General features: G+C 40.0%; 1 protein-coding gene across 1 annotated transcript in view; it reads left to right on the top strand.

Moving 5' to 3' along the window:
- Positions 1-23,448, top strand: part of rasgef1ba (RasGEF domain family, member 1Ba) — a 132,587-nt gene that overhangs the window by 5,816 nt on the left and 103,323 nt on the right. The window contains exon 2 of the mRNA XM_087849477.1: positions 14,821-14,868. Coding sequence (XP_087705603.1) covers positions 14,821-14,868 — 48 coding nt within the window. The remainder of the gene's footprint in view (positions 1-14,820; positions 14,869-23,448) is intronic.

Below are 23,448 nucleotides of genomic sequence, written 5' to 3'. Positions count from 1 at the left end.
TGCCAGGATTTATACATCGGGGAAACCAAACAACCTCTGGTGAAGCGGATGGCACAACACAGAAGAGCTACCTCGTCAGGCCAGGACTCTGCAGTATTTACACCTACAGGCCAGTGGACACTCTTTCAATGATGAGGATGTAACATCCTGGACAGGGAGGAGTCAAGGAGGCCATTTACGTGAAAAGGGAAACACCATTTCTGAATTGAGGAGGGGGCCTAAGGGTACATCTTTCGCCATCTTACAATGCTGTGATTGCAGCCATTCCCCAACTCTCTGTGAATGGTACTCATGGCCATTGATCAGTGGTCTTTGATCAATGGTTGTTGATCAATGGTCATGAGAATTTGCATAATTATGATTAAGGAACTGACCTCACAGCCCATTGTTCCTTCAGTGGGCTGGTTTCAGTCATTATGCAAATGTACTGTTTATAAGATTGAAACCTGCAGTCAGCTGAGACTGAAGAAGCCACCTGATGATGACGAAATGTTTCTCCCAGAAAACGCTACGTCCAGATGAACAGAATCAACTTTTGGAGATTTACTTACCTGGATGATTGAGAATGCATCAAGACATATACAAGCTGTGTTCAGCTGATAGACCGCTCCAGTTAAGGTTAGCTTGTTGCGGTGGGGAGATGGCAGTAGACGGGTAAAAATCCTAACAAAAGATGAGAAACGCTTCTCCAGGTAACGCCAGTTGTCTTATTCACATGCTGTGTGTCGCTTAGTGGTTCACTAACTTTGGCCAAGCAAGTTCAACATACCAATGATGTAAATTCATAATCAGATGGTGAGTACCAGGGTCGTTCCTGTACCTGCACAGGGTAAAGGAGTGACGACTCAGCCTTGGTGTGCAGCTGTCTGCGACCACAATACATTATAATCAAGGCTTTACTCTAACATCAGTGCTCAGGTTGTGTGTGTGATTAAAAATGCTGCCAAGTAGTAATATAAGGCATTAAAAAGTTGTAAAATGTTGAACAGATTTTGAAGGACATCTGTTTTTTAGTTTGTGAAAGGTTGTCTTTAAAAACAGTCCTATTACCATCATTGCACCAAAGTCTAAGAGATCTTACAAGAAAGGTGGCACTGTTTTCTGGACCATTTCTGGTCAGGAGATGAAATTTTGTCAAGCTCTTACTGGTGAGACCACATTTGAAAAATCAAACCAAAGGTTACTTTGCTCTCCTCCTGAATCTGCTGTGTTACACAGGCCTCAGACGCATGATTGACCGCTTAGCTGAGGTCACGGACCTCTGGAGAGCAGCGTGCAGTCACTGAGGCTAAGATAGAAGATGCTCAATGTCCACTAAATGCAGAGCTGCCTCTTTACATCAGTGTGTAGTTCTCAGTCTGTATGTGGATCAATACAGGATGAAAGAGGCGAGTAAACTCTTTAGGATTGCAATAGTTAATTAGATGATTAGTATTAATTATTATTTAGGAAAAACCTGCTGATGTCAGCTGTCCTTTAACAGCTGGAGGAAACTCCCACGACACTGGTTTCCATATGCAGCACCTTACCTGTAACTGTCTGAGGAGAGATTCAGGCTAAAATAGTAGTAATAATAGTGCCAACTTCATTGTGTGGCAGCATAAGAGGCCTGTCAGTTGCAGCAATTACATCTTATAATACACTTTTTTAAAGGCTATAATAGCCCCTTAACTGAACAGTAATATTCTAAATGGCTGCCAATATGTCAGATTAGCATTTGAGGGCCGAGATTTTGAAGAGAATTTGTAGGAGGATTTTTCTTTTCCTGTCTTAATTGATTTCGGTCCAGTTTTCTTGGAGCTGGTAACAATCAGCTTTCAGTGGGAGTGTATCTTCCAGATGGGCTTCATCATGGCAGGCAGTGCTTGATCAAAAATAGCTGTGGATAATAGGAAAGCTGGTCGCTCTTATGTTTGGCACATTGGGAGGAAACGCAGCTGAAGGCTCTCTGATAACAGTCTTCATCAAACGCAGTCGTTCCTCTGGCACGCAGGAAAAGACCTCGCTGATTAGCAGCTGGGTTTGACTGACGTGGCGCTGTAAAGCTATCTTCAGCTGAATTACTGTCTTCTGCAGTGAGTTGACCTCACATATAAGGAAACAAACATGTGCATATACACTTTAACTGTTATTTAACCAGGAAGTGAAGTGTTGAGATGAAGAATCTCTGCTGCAAGTGCGTGGGCCTAAAACCCACCACAGTTTTTGGATGGCAGGAGAAACTTGGATGTTGGAGTCTTGGAGAGAATCTGCACGAGGACAACGTGTAAACTCCTGTAAGCCTTTAATGGCTGCATAAGCAGAAAACAGGCAATGCTTTTTGTGTTTTCTGTGTCGCCAGTGTGGTGTTTTGAAGAGATGTGACCAGCTGTGAAAACCAAACACTCGTCGCTCGGTGACTTTTCACTCAGAAGTCATTTGCCGACAGAGATGGGCAGTAACGCGTTACAAGTAACGGATTATAGTACGTGTTGCTGCAATATGATTACGTTTTCAAATGATGAGTAAAGTAATCAAATTACTATTGCAAAAAGTAATTAGATTACTGTTACTTTCCCATAAGCACACTGCGTTACTGCGTTACTAAACTGTGATTTTGCTTGTGAGAGTGTCTCATGACAATGACTTACGTGCTTGCGACGTCCGTGGCAGCAACAGATGTGTGAGTGCAGGAGAGAGAACGACCATGCTGCGTTTAAAGCGTGGAAGTACTCACATTACTTTGAGTTTGGTTCTGTAAAAAGGGACAAAGACATTAGCGTCCGCTGTTCACTCTGCGTGGGAAGAAAACGTCTTTCTACAGCGAAAAATTAAACTTCAAATCCGCACCCTGCCACGGGAATGTGACATTCACAGAGAAACCCCCGGATCCCCCCACTGACATGACCGCCGTGGACAAACCTCCACCCGCCCCACTCCTGCTAAACAGGTGACAATAGATTTAAGAGCGACAGGACTTAAAGTGCTGCTGAATCTTTGATTTTATTCATTTTTTGCATCTATTGAGTGTAAACACAAAAAATAATTTTATTTTATTTGCTGGAATATGCAGAAAATAGGTTTAAATGTTAAAATTCTTTAAGTCAAAGACAGTTTCATATAATTAAATTTTTGCTTGATGCAATGTGCATAAAGTTAAAAGATTAAAACGATTGAAACTATTTTTAAAAAGAAACTTTTTCATTTAGTTTGATATGATGGATTATGCAGAAAAAACAAGTTCAGGTTGTGTATCATGTTTTTAACAAGTAACTAAGTAATAAAGTAACTAATTACTTTTGATAACAAGTAATCATTAAAGTAACAGAATTACTTTTAATTCAATTCAATTCAACTAGTTACTTTTTTCAAGTAAGTAAAAGTAAGTAAGTAAAATTTATTTATATAGCGCTTTTCACAGATAAAAATCACAAAGTGCTTTACAACACAGGAAATGGGAATATAAAAACAATATAATAGTAAATAAAACAATGTAAAACAATAAAACTATAAAAACAGCACCGTTTACCGAGAAGCGTGCATTGTGTTGTCGTCCTTTCTGACATTTTATTCACGGCTAAAACGTCCGGAGTTTGAATCCCTGGCCACCTTTGCACCTTTCCGCTGGAGTTTTCATGTTCTCCCCGTGACTGTGTGCTCTCCATCGGTGCTCTGTCTTCCTCCCGCTGTGTGACCGTGAGCACACGTGAATGGTGTCTCTCCTCGTTAGCCCTGCCATTGGTGACCTATACTCCATCTTACAACCAGTGACAGGTGAAATAGGCTCCAGCACAGCTGCAACCCTGAGCTGGATAAGAGGAAGAAAATGTCTGAATGAGCCCATAAACTTACCCAGAGAGTGTGTGCAGAGGTCAGGATCAAGGTCTGGATGTTTTCCCGTAGACGTGAAAAAATTTGTCCCCATTGGCTTCACTTTTCAGACCTGGAAGCTAAATTCATCTTTCATATTATGTCCTATGACCGGGTCACAGGTGTAGGGCCAGTGGCTGGTACTCCTTTTCACAATCCAGGTGAAGACTGTTGATAGAACAGGTTGGAAACGAGTTCATGTGCTATTGGTTAAAATCATCAGCAACGACTGCTCGGAGTCTTCACGGTTGTGTGAGCAGCTTTTAGTATTTTAAGTGATGTTTGTGATTTATTGCTGTTGATTGTGGAGTTTCTCCTGCTTTGTTGCAAACACTTGTCATTGTGACTTTTGGGACGCAGCATCAGTTCTGCTTCCTCCACATGATCCATGTCTGTCTTTGTGCATAAGGAACTTTCACTGTGATGCACTTTAGTAATGACGCTGCAGTGAAACACGATATCTGCCTCACGTCTCACTAAGTGAGTCTGTGCTGACGACTTATCCTTTATGGCACCATTTTCACTTTTTGTTATGGTTGTGTTAAAACCGTGATTTCCTTTAAGCGATGGTGTGACGTGCACAGTCAGTCCAAACACATTATATACTCCTTGCAAATGCGTTTCAAATGACTTTGTGCACGGGAATGTTTTAGGCCTCTTATCGAAGCAAAGCGAGCTGAGAAAACACGATCTGATCCAAACTATAAAATCTGACAGCCACTTAAAAGTTTCCTGTCCTCTCCCTCTCTGCATTTCAAAAACAGTGACATTCAGAAGGAGGCAAAGTTCAGACTGAACCCAAATGAGGGTGGCATTTCCACAAATGTGATATTGTAACACAGTAAGAAGGTTTTAGTCAACCAGAGCTGGGAACTGGTGGCAGACTGATTTCAGGCTTTTAGTTTATAACCATCATTCAGGCTAAAAACTAGAAGTAAAGATAAACCCACCAACAGTAAAAGCTTTTTTTAGCTAAAGGGTTAAAATGTGGAACGATTAAAAAGAAAATACTGATGGCAGAACATCAACTCAGTTCCATTTGCTTTTAGTAAATGAAAGCTGAGTAAAGGCTGCCCAGTGTCTTTAGACCGATGTTAATGGTTGTCATAGTGATGGAGGCTTTAAAGTTTTTATATTTAGGATTACCTTGGATCTCTTGAATTATGAGGCTTGGGAGCCTATCAAAGGCAAAAGCTGAATCACCTCCCAACAAAGTATTATTATTATTCCTCAAAGGAGTGAGTAACAGTGCTGCTCGACGACACAGTCAGCATCAGTGTAGCACAACTAACCATCTGAAGCTGTCTCACAGCTTTTCGTGTCACAAAACCAAACCCATTAATTTCTGCTCATGAACATTAATTTTTCTTCTTTTTTCTGCTCTGTTCATTTTGCCCCATTATTTTTTTCATTGACCTGAACATGATTTTCACATCTTTCTTATATTTATTTATCTGTGTCCATGTAGATAAAGTGAAGATTTCTAATGTCTGCATGCAGGTGGGCAAAGCAGAACACATGATTTACTCGTCACTTTTAAAGCACATGTGAGTCTGGCTCTAAGTTAACCTCCTAGGACCTGGCCTCCACAGTTTTGGGTTATTTAGACTAAATGGCCTGCATTTGTATAGCGCTTTTCTAGTTTCTAAGGACCCCAAAGCGCTTCACACTACATTCAGTTATTCACCCATTCACACACACATTCACACACTGGCGATGGCAGCTACATTGTAGCCACAGCTGCCCTGGTGCGCACTGACAGAGGCGAGGCTGCCGGACACTGGCGCCACCGGGCCCTAAAATACTCAATTCTGCTCTACATGGGCCTGATATCCACTTATGAGGACATTATACTACTACTGTTCTATCAAAATTTTAAACGAATATCCTCATATGTGGCTCTTATTTTTCTTAACCCTAGTAAACCAATGGGGTCAGATCCGACCCCATTGGTTTACTAGGGTTAAAAACAAAAATAACGTAAAAAAAATCTGGTAATTCTTTGTTTTTTACATTCATCGGGCCCCAATATGCCCAAATATCAAAGAGAAATTAAAAATGCATGCCGTGGAAGAGTTTGGGTCTTAGGAGGTTAATGAGCAGAAATGTTGGCCCCCAGTAGGAAGACGTTTGCATGCTTGGACCAACAGGTAGGAAGCTTGTGGCTGTTCCAAAGTCGAGGCTTAAAGCTAATGATGTGGAACAGCATTTCCTGATGAGCTCAGGCTCTCTTGATTTCATGTGAGGTTGTTTTCGTCTAATCTCTTTAGTCTGTGTCATTGTTTCTGTTCTATTCTGTTGTTGGTATTTATTCATATTTTCATTCTGTCTTTTATTTGGTTGTAATAAGGCAGAGTATCAACGTGCTGGTTTCATAATCTGACCATCAGAGCAGCACATACGTTACTGTCTACAGCACGTGTAGCAGAGGAGCATCATAGCTGAGCAGATGATGAGGTGGTGTTTTCAAGATGAGCTCCTAGGGCAGTGGTTCTCAAACGTTTCACAATGAGCACCACCTCATAAAATATGTCTCTTAGAGTACCACCCTTATAACAGACATTAAAGTACAGCAGTATAGGCCTATTTAACACCACATACAGTTTACGAGACAATTTAATTTCTTATATGAATGTTATTTATTTTCACTGTCATAAACAGGATGTGACGAGTGATAATAACAACTGTACTGCATTAAAACATTCACAGCAGGTGGGATATCCAATCTTTAAGTGATGATGTATGAACCCTGTTTCTGGGGCCAAACTACTCTGCGTTTATTAAGGCTGTTGTGTTTTTAACATGTTTTAATGCTTTATATCTTCTATTTAATCTGAACAAGCCCCTAAAAACAGTCAGTGATCACTGTCGGCCTCTCTTAGCATTAGCATTCATCCTCCAGCTACACTGTGCTTATATTATGCTAACCATAGCTGTGTAGCTAGCAACCATGTAGCACATTATTATATACCAGCTAGTCCAACTTCAGTAACCCTATAAACGTCACTGCTGTTTAGTTTCCTGTCTTCATTTATGTTGGAAGTGACAGCAGAGCTGGATGTTTTAATTTTTCAGAAATCCCTCAATCAGAACATGCTATATTATTTAAGCTTAATTTTTTTTGGAGGCTTCCTGCATACCATTAGAGGGAGCCCACGTACCACCAGTGGTGCGCGCACCACAGTTTGAGAACCACTGTCCTAGGGTAATAAACAGCAACTACCAAAATTGTTGTCGACCCCAAAAGATCCCACATGAGACACACTCGAGTTTAAATCACAGTGATTTCAATCTGTAGTGGGCACTATTAACCAGCCAGTTGTCACTTGAACATTCAGATTAATATAAAAATTGGAGACATTCCTGGTTTGTTTTAAAACATAAGTAAATGAGCTGTATCTTTTATAGCAATGTGAGAGTTCCTAAAACGTTCACAGAGTGGGTTGTTCCCCCCACTTTCCATTATGTCCACCGTATGTTGTTATTCTAGCATCCCTTTCCAGTTTCCAGTAACCACATGATTCATATCCAACATCATGCTTTTAAAGACTTGTCAGAAATAATTACTGTCATGGAATTAAACATTAAACAAATCCATGCAACTGAATCTCAGCAGAGGAAGCGTTAGACTTCACTGACAGGGAACGCAATCTTTTGAACGCATTAACACACACAGCTGTGCAGCTCACTCCCACTATAATTATATACTGGACAGTAATAGCAGATAAATCTGCATACTGCAAGAGATGTGGATGTTTTTGCAAGGCAACCCAACTGATGGTGTGACCACAAGGGGGCGATGTGTAACATATAACCAAGTGCTGCTTGCTGCTTAATTAATTCCAGCGTGTGGTCCAGAAAGAGTGAAGGCAGGACTGTGGTATTGTCAGTGATTCACAGACAAAACAAACATTAAATCCACGACTGCATTACCTGTTTATTGATCCGGGAAAGAAAAAGAAGACATTCATATGAGAACAGAGTGGATTATTGTACTCATTAAATAATGAGTGGGGTGCAGCATCAGCAGAAGGCGAATTACAACTGAAAACATGGTCTGTGTTTAAACTCGGATGGTACAGAATACATATTTTACGGTAGAGAAGGGAATTAATGAGGCTGCTGATGGTTGGGAGAAGATGAAATGATGCAGATTCACACTATCACATGGACAACTGGCCATTTATTCACTTTGTTTGGTAATATTGTAGAATAAACTAAGGACGTGAAGCTACACAGCTGTAACAGCTACACAATATAAAAGAGAGCGTGTTCATTGGTTAGGATTATGTTATCTGGCTCAGGGCTCTTACTATCATTGAGAACAAATCTCTTTTCGATCAGTCGGTCAGAAATCTAGTCCTTTGTCAGATCGGGCGGGGGAACCTGCACAAAAACAGGCTGCTTATGTCAGCGTGGACACGAGAGGAGAGACAATAAGGAGACGAGGAAAGGAAGGGAAGGGCAGAGGGGAGGAAATACTGAGTCAGGGAATGGAGAGATGAGGAGTTTCACACGGCAGTTTTGGGCGTCACCAGCTGCCACTCATTCTATAAGCAGTCTGTGACTGCTGCTGGTCGCTGCCTTGCTCAGTGGTCCTGCAGCCTGTGATTTCAGTTCACCTGGAAGGGGTTTGATCTTGAGATCCTCATTGTGTGATATTCTCTTGTCTTTCCAGACCTCTGCCATGCTGCCCTTTCAAGCTTGATTTTAGTAAATGCAAATGAAGTATGATACCTTCACACTTCCCGCTATGTAAAAATATTCATTTAACTTCAGTAGATTAAGTAGATAGGCTTTTTTTTTTTAGGGTTAGGGTTCATTTGATGGGACCTGGGCATTAACAGCTAATAGGTTAACTGTAGAAAAGGTTGTATTTATTGTTTATGTCCTAGAAATGAGAAAGCCTGGGTTAGGGAAACCACAGCTGAGGTGTAATGTTAACAAGACTCACTCATCCCTGTTTCTCTGACAACAAAGACTAGAGGCAATCAGCGATTTTACGACAGAATACCTGCATGAATATTCCGTCAGTGGTTTGGTGCAACATTTCCTTTTATACGCAGCTAAACACACGCTACATGTCAGCGAAGCTTCTCAAAGGCACATTCTCAGATTGATATTTATGTAATCAGATTCATTTCAGTTTCATGTTTCCTACTCTGCTGAGAATTAATTGAAACCATACTGGGCTGAACCTTGATATGGACTGGCAAGCTGTCCAGAGATTACCCTGTCTCCCACCCTGCATGAGCCAAGATGGGTTCCAGCACCACCGAAATTGCTGTAAAAGCTGAGTTCAGTTGTACATTTGCAGCACGTCGCATGAATCAAACTGCAGTAGCAGAAACTTGATGGGCTCGGTGAAGGTTTGAGTTAGCTTTGATGTTCTTAATCAGTTCAGTAGCTGAACTTTCAAAGAGAAAAGTTGGTGGACGACAAATGAAATCCCATATGCAGAAATTATTCCCTAAAAACTGCGACGAGCGCTACACTTTTCTTTCTTGAACAGCTGCATTGTAAACACGAGGCAACTCGATGGGGTGAAGCAAAATTCATTTCGGAGGAAACTCTTTGGTAGATTCCTCTGCCAGTGTAGCATGCATCTTAACTCTGTGCAAATATGCTTTTGGCTGCTGTTTGATTCCAGGAGAATCATTCACATGAATAGCAATGAGATACTCTGGATGCACTCTGCATTCAGGAAGAGGATACCCCCTGCCATTCATATGCACACAACAGCGTCTCATACAAGGCCTCATCGGCAGCCTCACACACAGAACCGTTTACCAAAACAGCTACTGCATACATATGCACTTATACATCTCTAGATGGGCACAATAGCAGAGGGTGGGTCTCTCGTCAATATGTGCATGTTAATATAACCTCAAGTCTCCGTGCACGCGGTGAGAACATTTAAATGCTGTGCAAAGTGAGATTCAAGGATGAGAGGAGTGTTGTGGGGAAAAAATATTTTTTTTGTGACTAGTCAAAATCTGCAAACAGATATGACACTAAAACCACGAACATGCAAGAGTGTGTGAGTGTTTCAGGTTTATTTGCTCTAATGAGCACAAGCCCGATAGTACAAGCTTCGATAAGCTGTCTTTCTAGTCAGCAGTTAAGCCTTTTTTGGCTCTGGATAACTCCGAGGTGTGAATGTAAGATACTGTTACACAAGCGGCAAGAAATTGCCTTGAAAATTGGTGCAAGAAGCTCACGAAAGAAGCAGAATGTAGCAAAGAGGCCTGTACTATGAAGCAGAATTTCAGATTAGAGATCAACAGGTATGAAATCACCTTCGAGTGACCAATCAGCTCTCCAGAAAATAGTGTCACTATTCCTGGAAGATTCCTCAGACATCTGTGCACAGCTGGACTTTACATCAAACTTAAATTAAGCATACTGTTGAATTCTGGTTTTGAATTTATTCTATACTGTCAGACTGTTCAACACCACTGAGTCTGCAGCTGGGAACATAAAAACTAAAATGGTCTTTAAACATTAATTTAATTAAATACTTGTTTATAACCCATTAGTGTCTTAATGATGGAGTTGTGATATCCATGAATCTGTTCACTTACACTTTCCTTCCTCCCGTCTCTCAGATAGGCTGTACTTCATTAGTACAGTGGTTTTTTCAGTCTTACTGATCAGAGCACTTAAACTTTACAGTGCTGTTCCTCTCACATGCACTCATACGGCTGTGTCATCTGCTGCTGCTGGGTTGCTTTCAGTCTGCATTATGTGTTTAACCTCCTCATATTTTTCCCATAGTTTCATCTTCCTTCAAAAAATCAGCCACGTTCTTACCACTGCATTTAGCAATAACTGTGATTGGTTGGATGCTGCCACCTCTTTCATGTAAACGTGCAGGGGAAGCTGTAGGTTAACGCAGCGAGTTGATAGGCTGGAACGCAATCATAATAGAGAGCCCAGGTGTTTTATGTGGGCTGGGGAACATAAGAAAAAACAGCATAATTTACAAGATGATTACTGTGTTTGGTTTGACTTGAAACGATCGATTTGAGTCCATAAAGCCATCAGTGTTTACTGAGGTCACAAAACAAGGAAGCCGAGGGGCGTATAGATTAATATGCAAAATATGGTGTAATGTGACCAAAGCATTGCAGCTCTAGAGCGCAGACCGCTGTTACCTTGACATCAGACTTAGCTATTTAGTGAAATCCTTCATTTTGACAGTGAAGCGTTTTTTTGTTTGTTTTGTTTTTGTTTTTTTTATCTTTCTTTCTCAAGCAGTAGTGTTGTTGGTTTCAGCTGACAGATGCCCTCCTCACCCTGACTATGCCTTCATGCCAAGCACGTGGACACAGCTCTCACTGTGGTTATACAAGGTGATGGTCTAGCAGCAGGCCTGGAGCCCCATGCTCCCATAATACACCCCGCAGCTGGAAGCTGGTCGTGAGCAGTGTTGGGGAGTAACGGAATACATGTACCGCCGTTACGTATTTAAAATACAAAATATGAGTAACTGTATTCCGTTACAGTTACCGTTTAAAAAGGTGGTATTTAGAATACAGTTACATTGTTGAAATAAATGGATTACAGGCGGTACTTCCCTGTTTCATATTGTGGCGGGTCAGGCCTGTTTCGGTTTTGTTTGACAGCTACGTTCTGTTGTTCCAGGCGGCAGCGTTACGGTTGCCATGGTTACAGGGTGACGCTCTCTCTCTGTGTGTTTCCTGGGCGAGAGAGCGCCTGTTGTTGTTGTGCTAAGCTAATAGGCAGAATGCTACAGGTATAGCTCTAAAGAATGTAGCATCATAGGCAGTGTAGTCCGTGCTGCAGGGAGAATGGACTGCCATACACGTTATGTGTCTGTGAGCGAGGGAGGGAGAAAAAGGAAAAGTACGAGGAAAAGGAAAAAACGGGAGCTGGAAGCATGTAAATATAATAATAACCACTGCAGCCAAGAAGAGAGCCTGACGAGCCCAGTTGTAAGTAAGCTATTAAGACTCGACTGTACACCGTGTTCGTGTTTTCCTCTGAAACAATAAGTTCCTTTAGAGCAGCCTTTCAACGCCTCTCTCTGTCTCTGCTAGCAAAGTTGACCCAGACAACAAAGTAAAGCTAGTTTTTGGCTACGAGCCGACACAGAACCCACCGTATTAGCCAGAGGTCCCTTTACTACGGTTCGGAGCCGCGGACCTTCAGTAACAGTAATAAATCACAGCAATAGTACATTCATGTAGTTGTAAACAGCATGATAATATATTAAGTAATCCAAAGTATTCAGAATACGTTACTCTCATTGAGTAACGTAACGGAATACGTTACAGAATACATTTTGGGACATGTATTCTGTAATCTGTAATGGAATACATTTTAAAAGTAACCTTCCCAACACTGGTCGTGAGTCTTCTCCAAGTCTACAAGACACACGTGATAGACGGACTACCCATAAAGCCCACAAAACTGCAACCCCCCCACACTCGCCACCTGATCTCACTCCAGCTGATAGTTGACAGTTGGCAATCCAGCAAAAACCTCAGAAGATGGATGAGACGTCTCAAGCTAAAATGTCAGAACCAGAACGTCGCACTGTGCTTGTGATCAGACGGAGAGAACGCAAGGCGATTTTCCCCGTCTTGTCCTTCTGTTTTCATTTTCCTCTCCATCCCGCCTCTTCACCTCGTCCCTCTGCTTTCATCAAAAAGACATTCAATCATAGGTGCTGCGTCTCTCTCTTCTATGCAGCGTAATATTTCTCTAAAGGTCACGGCAATCATCTGCAGGAGTAAAACAAAAAGGAAAAAGTGTCAGGTATTGGAAACCAAGAATATACCCCGTTTCATTTGTTTCAGCCTCGGAATAATCGGATTTTCTTTGTCTGACTGTCTCATATTTGTATAATGACTAAATGTAGAGCTCAGTTTTTTTCTGTTCATTAGACTAAGTCTGCCTCAAGAAGCAGAATAATCAGAATACAGTTGATTTTTCACATTTTGACATGTATTTTCTTGTATTTCCTCATTGGTTCAGTTTAACTACTTGGTTAGATTTAGGAAGAAGGGTCTCAGGGGGATATCTGCAGGGGTATCGTTTAGCCACCTTTACCCTTCTCACTCACCAATCGCCTCTCTAACCATGCTCTCACACCTTCTCTCTCAAATGTTCCCACAATCTCCAGACGGTGTAGCTCGTAAAACAAAAGCCAGCTCCTTCTCTGGAAGGTTTACCGCTGCTTCCTGGTTTCCGTCTTTCTGGATCAAACGATGTCTTTGTTGGTTAGAAGGTGCGTGTGTGCCTGAGCGTGGGCTTTTGGTGGCTCTGGGTATGAAACAATAAGTTCTTACATCAAATCATCTGAGGTTTGATTGTGAGAGGTTGGTTTTGTGTATTTAAGGAAAAGTGAGACTCTATATCAAACAATATCTTTGCTGCAGCAGAGAAAATGCTTTCTGTGTGCATGTGGTGTTTATGGAAGTCTGACTGTGTGTGTTTCACATAAAAAAATCTCAATCTCTAGATCAAATAATGTCTGTCAGTGTTCACAGTGTGTGTATGTGTGCGCTTGTGTGTGTTTGAGGGGCATGCGTGTGTGTGTTTCTCTGCATGTGGGAATTCATTATCGTGCTCCTGAGTTTTTTCCTTTGTAAATAACTCCTTTGGGAGCTTCATGTCGAGCCTTTTAAACACTCATTAGGATTCCTTGTTCTGTCGTCCCCTCTGTGAGAAACTCTGTGTTCACTTTTAAATACCACTAATGGCTACATTTGTCTTAATGCCTGCAGTTTAAATGCACTCATTTACATTTTGCACTTGCAGCATTTAGCCGACAGCCAGGAGGGAATGAACCCAGTTGCCTTCTCGAGTCTTTTTTTTTAAAGCTTTGTTTGCTTTTTAAGCTTTCTTGTCGGGATCACGAGTCTAACTGTAATATTACTGGCACCCTGATAGTAGTCACTAGAATGAGTGAAAGCTGATGCCAGTGCCTGAAGTGCAACAGTATGAATACATGCAGAAACAGTGTTTCAAAGTGTGTCGAGAAGTTTGTTTTTATTAAATGAATGCACATCACTGATAAGTAAGAATTGTGATGCAACAAAAATCTGAAATTGAAACATTGATGCCAAATGTGAAGTTGGCTGATTGTGCAAACTTCTTTTACACCTTTCAAGTTGTAAACCATCCAGACTACTTGCTTTAAATACAAAGTCAGCAATTATTGGATAAAAGCTTAAATTCTTGTATATATGCAGGATGAAATTTACTCCTACAACTTCAATGTTGGCATTATGGACGGGCCTTCTTAGCTTAGTTGGGCTGATGTACATTAAGTCATAGCAATGAAAAACTTCAATTTCCACATTGCGTCATTCCAAGTTATTACTGCTGCCCAGCTTGCTGTTTGGTTAATAGTAGCTTAGTGCATCTGCAGCAATCACAGAAGCGTGACTGAAGAGGACACTGGTTTGTGTTTGGGCCAGTGCAAGTCAGACTTTGGGAATCACCTTCACGTATTTTTGAAACTGAAAGGAGATCATTCATCAGCATTCATGGCTGTATTGTGTGGGTGCATAAAACTCAATGGGTTCATCTCATGGTGCTGAAACATGAGGTGAACAGATAAATTACATGTATTCTGTTTGTGGTAGTGGGCCATAAATAATACTTTATTTATTAATATAAGTGCAAAGGGCCATAAAAAATATAACCTAGGGCCATGATTGGCCCCTGGGTCAGACTTTGGACATGCCTGGTGTCATGAATGTGGATCCTTTGCTTCTGTGTAAAATATTGAAGAGGTTTTCAGGTATTTTAAATCAAAAAAGGCAAATACTGTACGCTGAAACACAATTTACTTTTTAATTTTATTGTTAAACCATTTTTGCTTTGTTAAAGTCTACATATAGCAAACTAAATAGAAGAACATGATATAAAACCATATTTTGTTTGATCCTTTCTTGAGATTCATCATCATATTTTTGTCTCATCCCCTCCCTGCAGTGTCGAAGCCAGCCCCATCGTGGAATGAGGCCTTCCTCCAAACAGCGGGTAGGTAAACACATGAAACGCTTGAATCACTTATTGTTTGTGGTTTGTTTCTCCATGTTCTTCATGCTGTGGAATAGGGAGTGCACACACACACAGAGCTGACTGTACAAAACACGCCACCGAGTTGGCTCAGCCAACACAAAACAACACGTGCTGATAACTTTGCTGTAAACATCACATGATAAAAACCATCCGAGCACGTACAGATTTACATGGAGCAGTGTTTTATTTTACTACAATCATATCTGTTCTATCAAAAGCATTATGAAAATGTTAACATCACAAAGTGTAATTTATTTGGGCTGCAGCTCTGTGGGGAAGTGCTCCAGATGAAACCCAAAGTTTGCTTTATTTAAAAGTTCTTTGATGACTTCTGGGGTTAATGGAGACTCTGTTAACTGCCAGATATCTTTGAAGATGGTGTAACACACACTCACACACATGCATAGTCTGTCTTTGCGGGAGTGAACACCAATGGCCTCTGCTTTGATCTTTCTTCTCTGTTTGACTGCTGCCCACCCCTCCTTTTTCCATCTTATTATTCTCCATATCATCCTCTCTTTATCTCTTCTATCAACGTTTAATCCAGAAACCTTTAATTAGCACAAATGAGAGTCTTTTTCATTTCTGTTACATCTGTACAAATCAGCGCGGACCGTTTAACCAGACAAATTAGTCATGTGATTCGTACAGCATGTAAATAACAATCTAGCCACTTGAACACATTAGTGGCCTAATTCTCTCCTTCATTCTTCTTCGTGTGCTTCCCAGTTAATCACAAGCTGTCTGAGAATGCCGCCAAACACATCTTTCATCTCGCACTCTCTCCTAATTCCCTTTGTCAGTCTAGTGAGTACGAAACAAACCTGAATGAGTCTGTAATCTGGTGGTTTGTGTTTCACCGTGTGCCCCCGTGAGGTGACTGGGCATTCAGGGCGTCGTGGGTTTCACCTCATCCAGGATTAAAGCAGAAGAAAGATATTGTGCATCGATCATTTGAGAAGTATGAAGTCAGCACTCTGATTTCTTTTTATTCGGCCGGAAACTGAAAAGTCTCTGGAGTGGCTGTGACAGATTATTCTTTTATGGTGGCTTTTTTACGTCCAAGAATGATTGTGACAGATGACAGCCCAGTGACAACCTACATCCACTGCTTAAGATTGTCACGCCACTTGCAGAAAAAGTGGTTAATCATACTTTAATAACACCTTTCTTCCTGCAGACAGAAGTCACACTTGCATGAGCAGAACATCCACATGGAATAATTAAATCCCTGTTAAGAAAGTTGCCGTTCATAATGCACATTGGTTTGGGTTTTTAAGTTCTTTTTGTTTTCTCCAAAATAAATACAAATAGAAGACTACTGCACTGCCATGTCTGTATGCCAAAAAGCTCAAGCTTAGCAAATAAAAAAGGGTATAATGCACCACTACATATACATGTGTGCAGAGTTTGCACATTTGTCATGTTCCAGCATGAGTTTCCACCAGAGTACTGTGAAATATTCAAGCACATGCATGGTAGGCTTGTTGGTATTTCTAAATTGACAGAGAGTGTAAACTAGATAAAACGCTTAAAGTCCACCTAAAGCAGAGGTCCCTACCCGGTACCGGTCAGTGAGTCGTTTGGTACCGGGCTGCGAGAGTTGAGGCTCGGGTGTGAAAGTTATGGTTTTCAGGGTTTTTATAGTTAACTCGGTTCCCCTGGTTTCCCTGTCTTATTTTGAAAGAAATATTTACGTGTTACCATAGCGACCAGAGAGCATTAAGGGACAGAGAGGAGGATGTTACTCTCAGTGTTGTTGGTGCATTTCAGGAGGACGCTGCTAATTAAGTCACACAGTTAATTCACATTAATTATTTATTATATTTACAAAATTCCACCCTTTTTGTCTTGGTCGTATCATTTTATTTGGTTGTATTTATCCACGACACCTTTTACAGACTCTCCCATTGGTTGATCTTTATTGTCCTTAATGTAAATATGTAAGAAAAATTGTGTATGTTTCTGTTCCGTGTCCTGTGTACTGTTTGTTTGTATATTTGTCTTTTTGGCTGCTGCTACAACCAAATTTCCCCTTGTGGGACAATTAAAGGATTATTCTATTCTATTATCTATAAATCTCTCCTTGGGCTCGTTCCATCTTATTTATGTGTTTATATGTGTAAAAACCACAACCAATACAGCCTTCGTTCTCACAAGATCATACAATTGATTGTCCCAAAAATCAGAACAGAATTGGGGAAAAAGGCTTTTAAATACGCTGCCCCTGCTTCCTGGAACAATCTGCAGAAAGAACTGAAATTATCAGAATTGGTTAAAGGAACGAGAGAACAACTCTTTTCCTCAGTGTGATTGTTTTTAATGTACTCTTAATTTTATCTGTTATTGTATATTTTACACATGTTGGCTAGAGGTGGGAATCACCATACATCCCACGATATGATATTATCACAATACTTAACGCACGATACGATATTATTGCAATTTTTAAAAATATTTTGCGATATTCAGATTCTGTACATAAAGGTAAACTTTATCAATATTCATTTTCTCTAATATCAAAGTCTCACACTCAGTCTTTCTCTCATTTCAGTTTGATTGTTGACAAACTGAACGGTTTGTATTACAGTCTAGTCCAACTTAACTGAATCAACCATCTGGTACAATTATAGCTATTCTGAACTATGCAGTTTATGAAAACTATGCAGCCCCTTCAGCAACTGAAGAATTTGAAAGTAAATTAAAACAAAATATAATTTTACATTAAATAAAAAAGTTTTAAACTTAATTAAAATAAAACATGTCTTAAATTAAAATAAGTAAACTGTCATGTTTGTTGCTGCCATAAAACAAGTTAAACACATTTGGACAGTGAAGGAATGTCAGGATTCTTGCTCAGAAAAAGGATCAACATGCTCTGAAGTCAGAGCACAAAAACCTTTTTGTAACAAAATATCGATTTCTGCTGTCCCTGTATCCATACATTATTAGCAAACAAAATATCACGATGCTACACAGTATCGATTTTTTCCCCCACCCCTAATGTTGATATGGGATATTGTATTTGTTTTAAATGTTATATACTTATGTGGTATGTGACTTTTGTTGCCATGATGCCAGGTCTCTCTTGGAAATGAGATTTTTAATCTCAATGAGATTTTTACCTGGATAAATAAAGGACTAATAAAGGCCGGTCTGTGAAAATATGTCTGACGTTAAACCGCTCCGTGGCGCAAAAAAAGGGGCCGCTGACCTAAAGAAAATGTTGCATTTTTTTTCAGTGTAGTGTTTCACAGAAATGTGAAGGAACAAGTTGTGAAATTCTGGAAAGTTTCTTGTCCTTGAACACGAATATATTTCTAATCGTTTTAAGCTAGGCTTTCATACCACCTGTCAAATAAAAAAGGAAGTGCAGATCAAAGAAGGCAAAGTTTTGATGTTATACTGTATGCGTGAAATTAAAGTGAATTGGCATATGATTATATATGTGAGGAATGTTTTACTGCAGGCCTTAGGTTTAAGGTTTAAGCAGTGATTTTATGGACTTGGACGCAGGCATCAGAAGCCGCCACAGTCAAGTAGTTATTCAAGTTGTAGTTCTTTGAAATCCACCTGAAGGGAACACGTGTAGGTGGTGCATTGTGAAGTATCCGTGGATGAGTCTGCTCTGTCACAGTCATCTGCTCAGTGTTATACTCACAGTTTGATAATCAAATTCACATTACTTGGATCCAAAAGAGTAATTAAAGGTGTTGTTAGCAGCCCACAGGAAATCGTTTCATTTAGGAGTTTATGAACTTCAACATGACTTGCAAGCTCAGACCTGCTGTGACACTTTGGTACGCTTTGGAGGGGAAATAGAGAGGAGGTGTGACATTTCAGCTCTTACACAACGTTTAGATCTTAACCCGTTTTCAGTACAAGTTAAAGACTTGGGGCAGTGGGTACAGAACTGCTACTGTTACACTCTGCAGACCAATGACTTCACATGTTTAGTAGTAAACACAAACAAATGGGAAAAGGACAAACTTTTATGAACCCACAGAATTTAAGGCAGCAGGGCGAGAGAAAGTACTTCATGGGAAATGACCATTTCACACCAGTTTACTGGGTTCACATCACAAGACAAGTCCCAGTACAGCCTGCAGTGTTTATCAGTCAGAATCACGTGTAAAGAGTATCGGCTACATTTGCAGTGTTTGAAGCACAAGAGTGCAAACTTTATACTTTTTTCAAAAATCATCACGTTTGAGTAGTGTTGTGGAAAATATTTTAAGCATCTGTATAGTGGTGTATTTTTGCACTAAGGGAAGAAGGCAAGCTGGCAGAAGCAATGTGATGCAATGTTGTGCTGGGAAACCTTGTATGTTACTTTGACATGATCATGTCCACTTTTTCATGGTACTCTGTGATGGCTGTGGCATCTTTCAGAAGGCATTCTGCTGCAAAGCAAAACATGATTCAGGATGAGTTTGAGAAGCACAATGACTTTGAGTTGTTGACTTGGTCTCCAAATTCCCCAGATTTCAATCTAATCAAGCATCTGTGGGATGTGCTGGACAAAAAAACAAAGTCTGATCCGTGGAGGCCCCGCTTTGCAGCTTACAGAACTTGAAGTATCTGTTGCTAACATGTTGGTGCAGATACCACAGCACATCTACAGGGGTCTAATGGAGTCCGTGCCTCGATGGGTCAGGGCTGCTTTGCAGCAATAGGAGGACCAACACAATTCCCTGGTCATTTAAATCTGTCATTTAATGACTTTACAGTTTTTAAAAAAAAAAAGATTAGCAATCTCCTTGCATGCATTTTATAGTCTCTGCGCTGTGAAGTGCCTTTTTCTAACCATTTGACTGAGTGCTCGAAATAGGCCTATAGCTCTTTAAGCTAAAGAATTCATCCTGCCATTTCTAACTGTATCAATAAACGCGAGGGACCCAGTTCCATTTGGACCGTGTAATGCTGCTTTCGCTATGTTGCTCTATATCATGAGCCTTGCTGTTCCTTCACTATACGTTCATCTTTGGAAAACACACCCAAGAGTACTTTGGTGTCATCAGCATAAAGAAACTCATTCTAGAGCTGCTCGGGGCTTTAAAAAGGTGATACTCTGGTTTTATCCCATCTTTAGCTTCCAGCTACTGCAGATTGAAAGGGAAGCTAGCATAGAGTTGGGTAGGAAAAGCATAAATTGGATATGGTTTTAATCTCCCCCAAACCAAACAAAGGTCCCTTCATGTAAGTTGACTTTCCTTTTTGGCTGATGATTGAAAGATTAGCTTAGATATATGCAGCAGCAAGCTGGCTAACCTCATTTTGCTAATTAGCAAAGTACTGTCTATACTGAGTAGAATGTTTTCTACTCTGAGATGCATTGTCTTCCACATTGCAGGTTATTTAAATTATTAAACCATTATTTGGCTACTTTTATGTTAGGTTTACTTTTTCAGTGTTTTTTGTTTCCTGGAAGTCTGAATTGGGGAGTAACTCCAAAGGACTGACCCGCTTTTCTTCGTAGCTGAAAAAATCTACTTCCTATAGAGGTCTTATTTTACTTTAGTTTCCTCTCATGCCCACAGCGTGCATGCCATCACTGCAATAAAGCTTACAAGATTACTCTCAGCTTTAAACATTGTCTATTCATCTTTGGTTTCATTTTATATCATAGACTAAATATTTTTTGTTCCAATTAGGTTTCAGATGAAAGAACTGATCCTCGGTCTGATTTAAGTTGTTAAAGGCTGAACAACATAACATGAATCAATTCAATTGGTACCAGGGACAGTTTAATTTATTAAGATGATTTAAACAACAAAAGATTCAGTGGTGAGTTTTACTTGAGTACTGATGTAATGTTTTCTGCCTTTGAGTTGTTGAATCCTTTTCTGGCCTTTCTAACATTGGTTTTTCTTTTTAGTTCAGTGTTAATGATTTTTATTTTTTTCATTTAGTTCAGCAAAAACAAATCTGATTGAATTGCAGTGTTATCACCTGAACGTCATCTGTTGTTTGACTTTAAGTGGATTATGTTTTATTCATCTGTAGAGATTTTGTGATGAATGTTAATGAAAATGTGTGCCTTTTATTTAGATTTCAATTTGCTCTAGTGCACTTGTGTGTGTATATATAGGATTTAATATTTTTTATTAAAGCCTACATGGCAGTTGAGACATACAGCAGTCGATCACAGACCTGTATCAAAATAACACAACAGGCTATATTTATGCAATCGCTCAGCGTCTGTGGCCTGATTCGCTCATGACCTGATTCATGGTGAGTGACAGACTGAGTCACAAGCCCTAAGAAGTCTTTTTAAACTAGGGCAGGGGCAGCTGTCCAGAAGTTACATAAACTTTGACCAACTTTTGTAACAAATCACTCACACGGCAGAAATTAGTTAACGTATCAAGCAACCGAGAACTGAAAATGTGACGACATAAAAAAGATCAGCTGAGATGAGTTCAGCAGCTGCTTTATTGTAGTGCAAGATACCGAGCTCTTTTTTCTTTTTTTTTTAGCGTGTTCACTTGAGCTAATCTGTGCTGGCAGAAGCTGCCTGATCCTTTTTGTGATTGTTGGTGTTACATAAGGTGAAGTTTCTTTGCAGTGAAATGTCCTCCTGTCCAAACACTGAACTACATCTGCTTGGCTTCCAAGCTTATACAACACCTGTCAGAACACAGCAGCTTCCTTTTATGGACATTTACTTTTTGGAACAGCTGTTAACTTTGACTAATATCACCAGACCTGTTGTCACTGTAGTCCAATCTATTTTCTACAACAACCAGTCGAATATGATAATAAATCAAATGTAAAAAGTATTGGATTTGATTTGTGTAACATAAAACCAAAAAACAATGGCATAGAAAACAATGCAAAAAAAAAAGAAATCAGTAAAATAAGCAAAATCATAACAATAGTTTGCCAAGATGGTAAAAGACCCATTGGTATACCGCAACATTAGCAAGTGTCTTTGTCTTTAGTCAGAAGTGACTATTCTTAGATTGGAGAATGGTCAACTAACACGTTGTAGCAGGTTGTAAACATCTATATTTTATAAATGAAGTTGGGAATTTTAAATGGGAGTTAAATGGGAAGTTGGTATTAGAAGAACCGCAGTTTCTGTGGAGGTCTCTTGTCTATAATTAGCTTCACGTATACACATGATTTTTTTTAAGTTAGAAAAGTCTGACAGATGTATTATTTTTAAAATTTCTATCTATCTTTCATGAGTTAGTTTAATGACATTTGACAGGAGAGCAGCAGGAGAATGCAAGTGTACTTTGTGGGACTAATCATTTAGGATGGGCAGTAGAGGTCAGCTGGGTCAAAAGCTCCAGGTCTCTGTTTGATCATAAACATACAAGTCCACATTTAGCAGGTCACTTCTAGTTCAGGCAACCCTGTAATCAGGATAAAAGCTCAGCTTTCCTTTTTCCTTTGGTCTCATCTTCACCTGCTTTGTAGAAGAAGTCAAAGGTCAAAGGTAGAAGCACCACTTTGAGGTTTGAGTCTCATAAGCAATTATCTAACGAGTGAGGGTTTGATTTTTGTTGGTCTTTGTTGTATCTTTCTTCCTTTTGCTTGCTATCTTCCATCATTCCTCAGCAGAAGCATTAAAACAATCCTGAATGATACTCAGATTTTCACACAGGCTTCTGTTTTGCTTAAATTACACTTACAGTTGATGTCCTTCTAGATGCCCCCCTCCACACGTGACCACAATCTCTCATTTCACTGTGCAGTCAATTCAGAATTCAATAGTCTGATGTTGTATCCAGTTTGTAGGTGTTTTAGATTTGTTTGTACAGGTTAATAAGGAAACGATTGCTTGCATATTAGCATTGCTTCCTCCGCTAACTACCAGGTTAAACTGGCCTTTTATTAATACTTGTTCTGAAAACTTGCCTTTGTTGTAATCCTGTAGATTAACATCTCGCTCCAGCGCTCTTCTGCACATCATTACAGATGCTCCGACCACACCCATCGGCAACACCAGATGTGGTCAAAGCTTTTTGCTCTGAAGCGTCCAAGTAAAGATGAGCTAAGTTAGCAGGAATTCAGGGCGTCCTGCTAAAACTTTTATTACGACCATCTGAGTGAGAGTGAAACAGTGACATGTGATCAAATCACAACTACAACTCACACGATGAGGAGATATCCACCCTCACCCTGTGACAAAGTAATCTACTAGTATTATGAGTCTGCATTTAAACAGTTAAACAATGCTGGATGGTGTTGAAACTGTTTATTTTTACCCCCTTTTGCTTTGCATTTTTATCCACAGCTGAACTTCGTCTTAATGTTTATGCAGTTTTAATCTGATTTTGTAAAGCCATGAATTGTTGTTTCCACAGAAACGAGCTTTAATAGACTTGACTTTAATCGGATTTCTCAACATTCAGGCTGTTTAAAAGAAATCTGTGACTATTTTTTTTTATTGATTCTTTTGTAGAGCGTTGTGTCACGGGCCTGGATCGTTTGACCCAGCGTTTCATTTTATTTTGATATTCGTATTTCATGTTTTGGTTCATTTTTATTGTCTTTAGCTCCTAGGTTGCCTAGTTATAGTTCTTT

This window comes from Neolamprologus brichardi, chromosome 12 (genome assembly GCF_056152115.1).
Source record: "Neolamprologus brichardi isolate AB-2024 chromosome 12, ASM5615211v1, whole genome shotgun sequence".
NCBI classification, from domain to species: domain Eukaryota; kingdom Metazoa; phylum Chordata; class Actinopteri; order Cichliformes; family Cichlidae; genus Neolamprologus; species Neolamprologus brichardi.
Note: the sequence above shows the minus strand (reverse complement) of the source record. Positions and strands in the feature narration are given on the sequence as shown.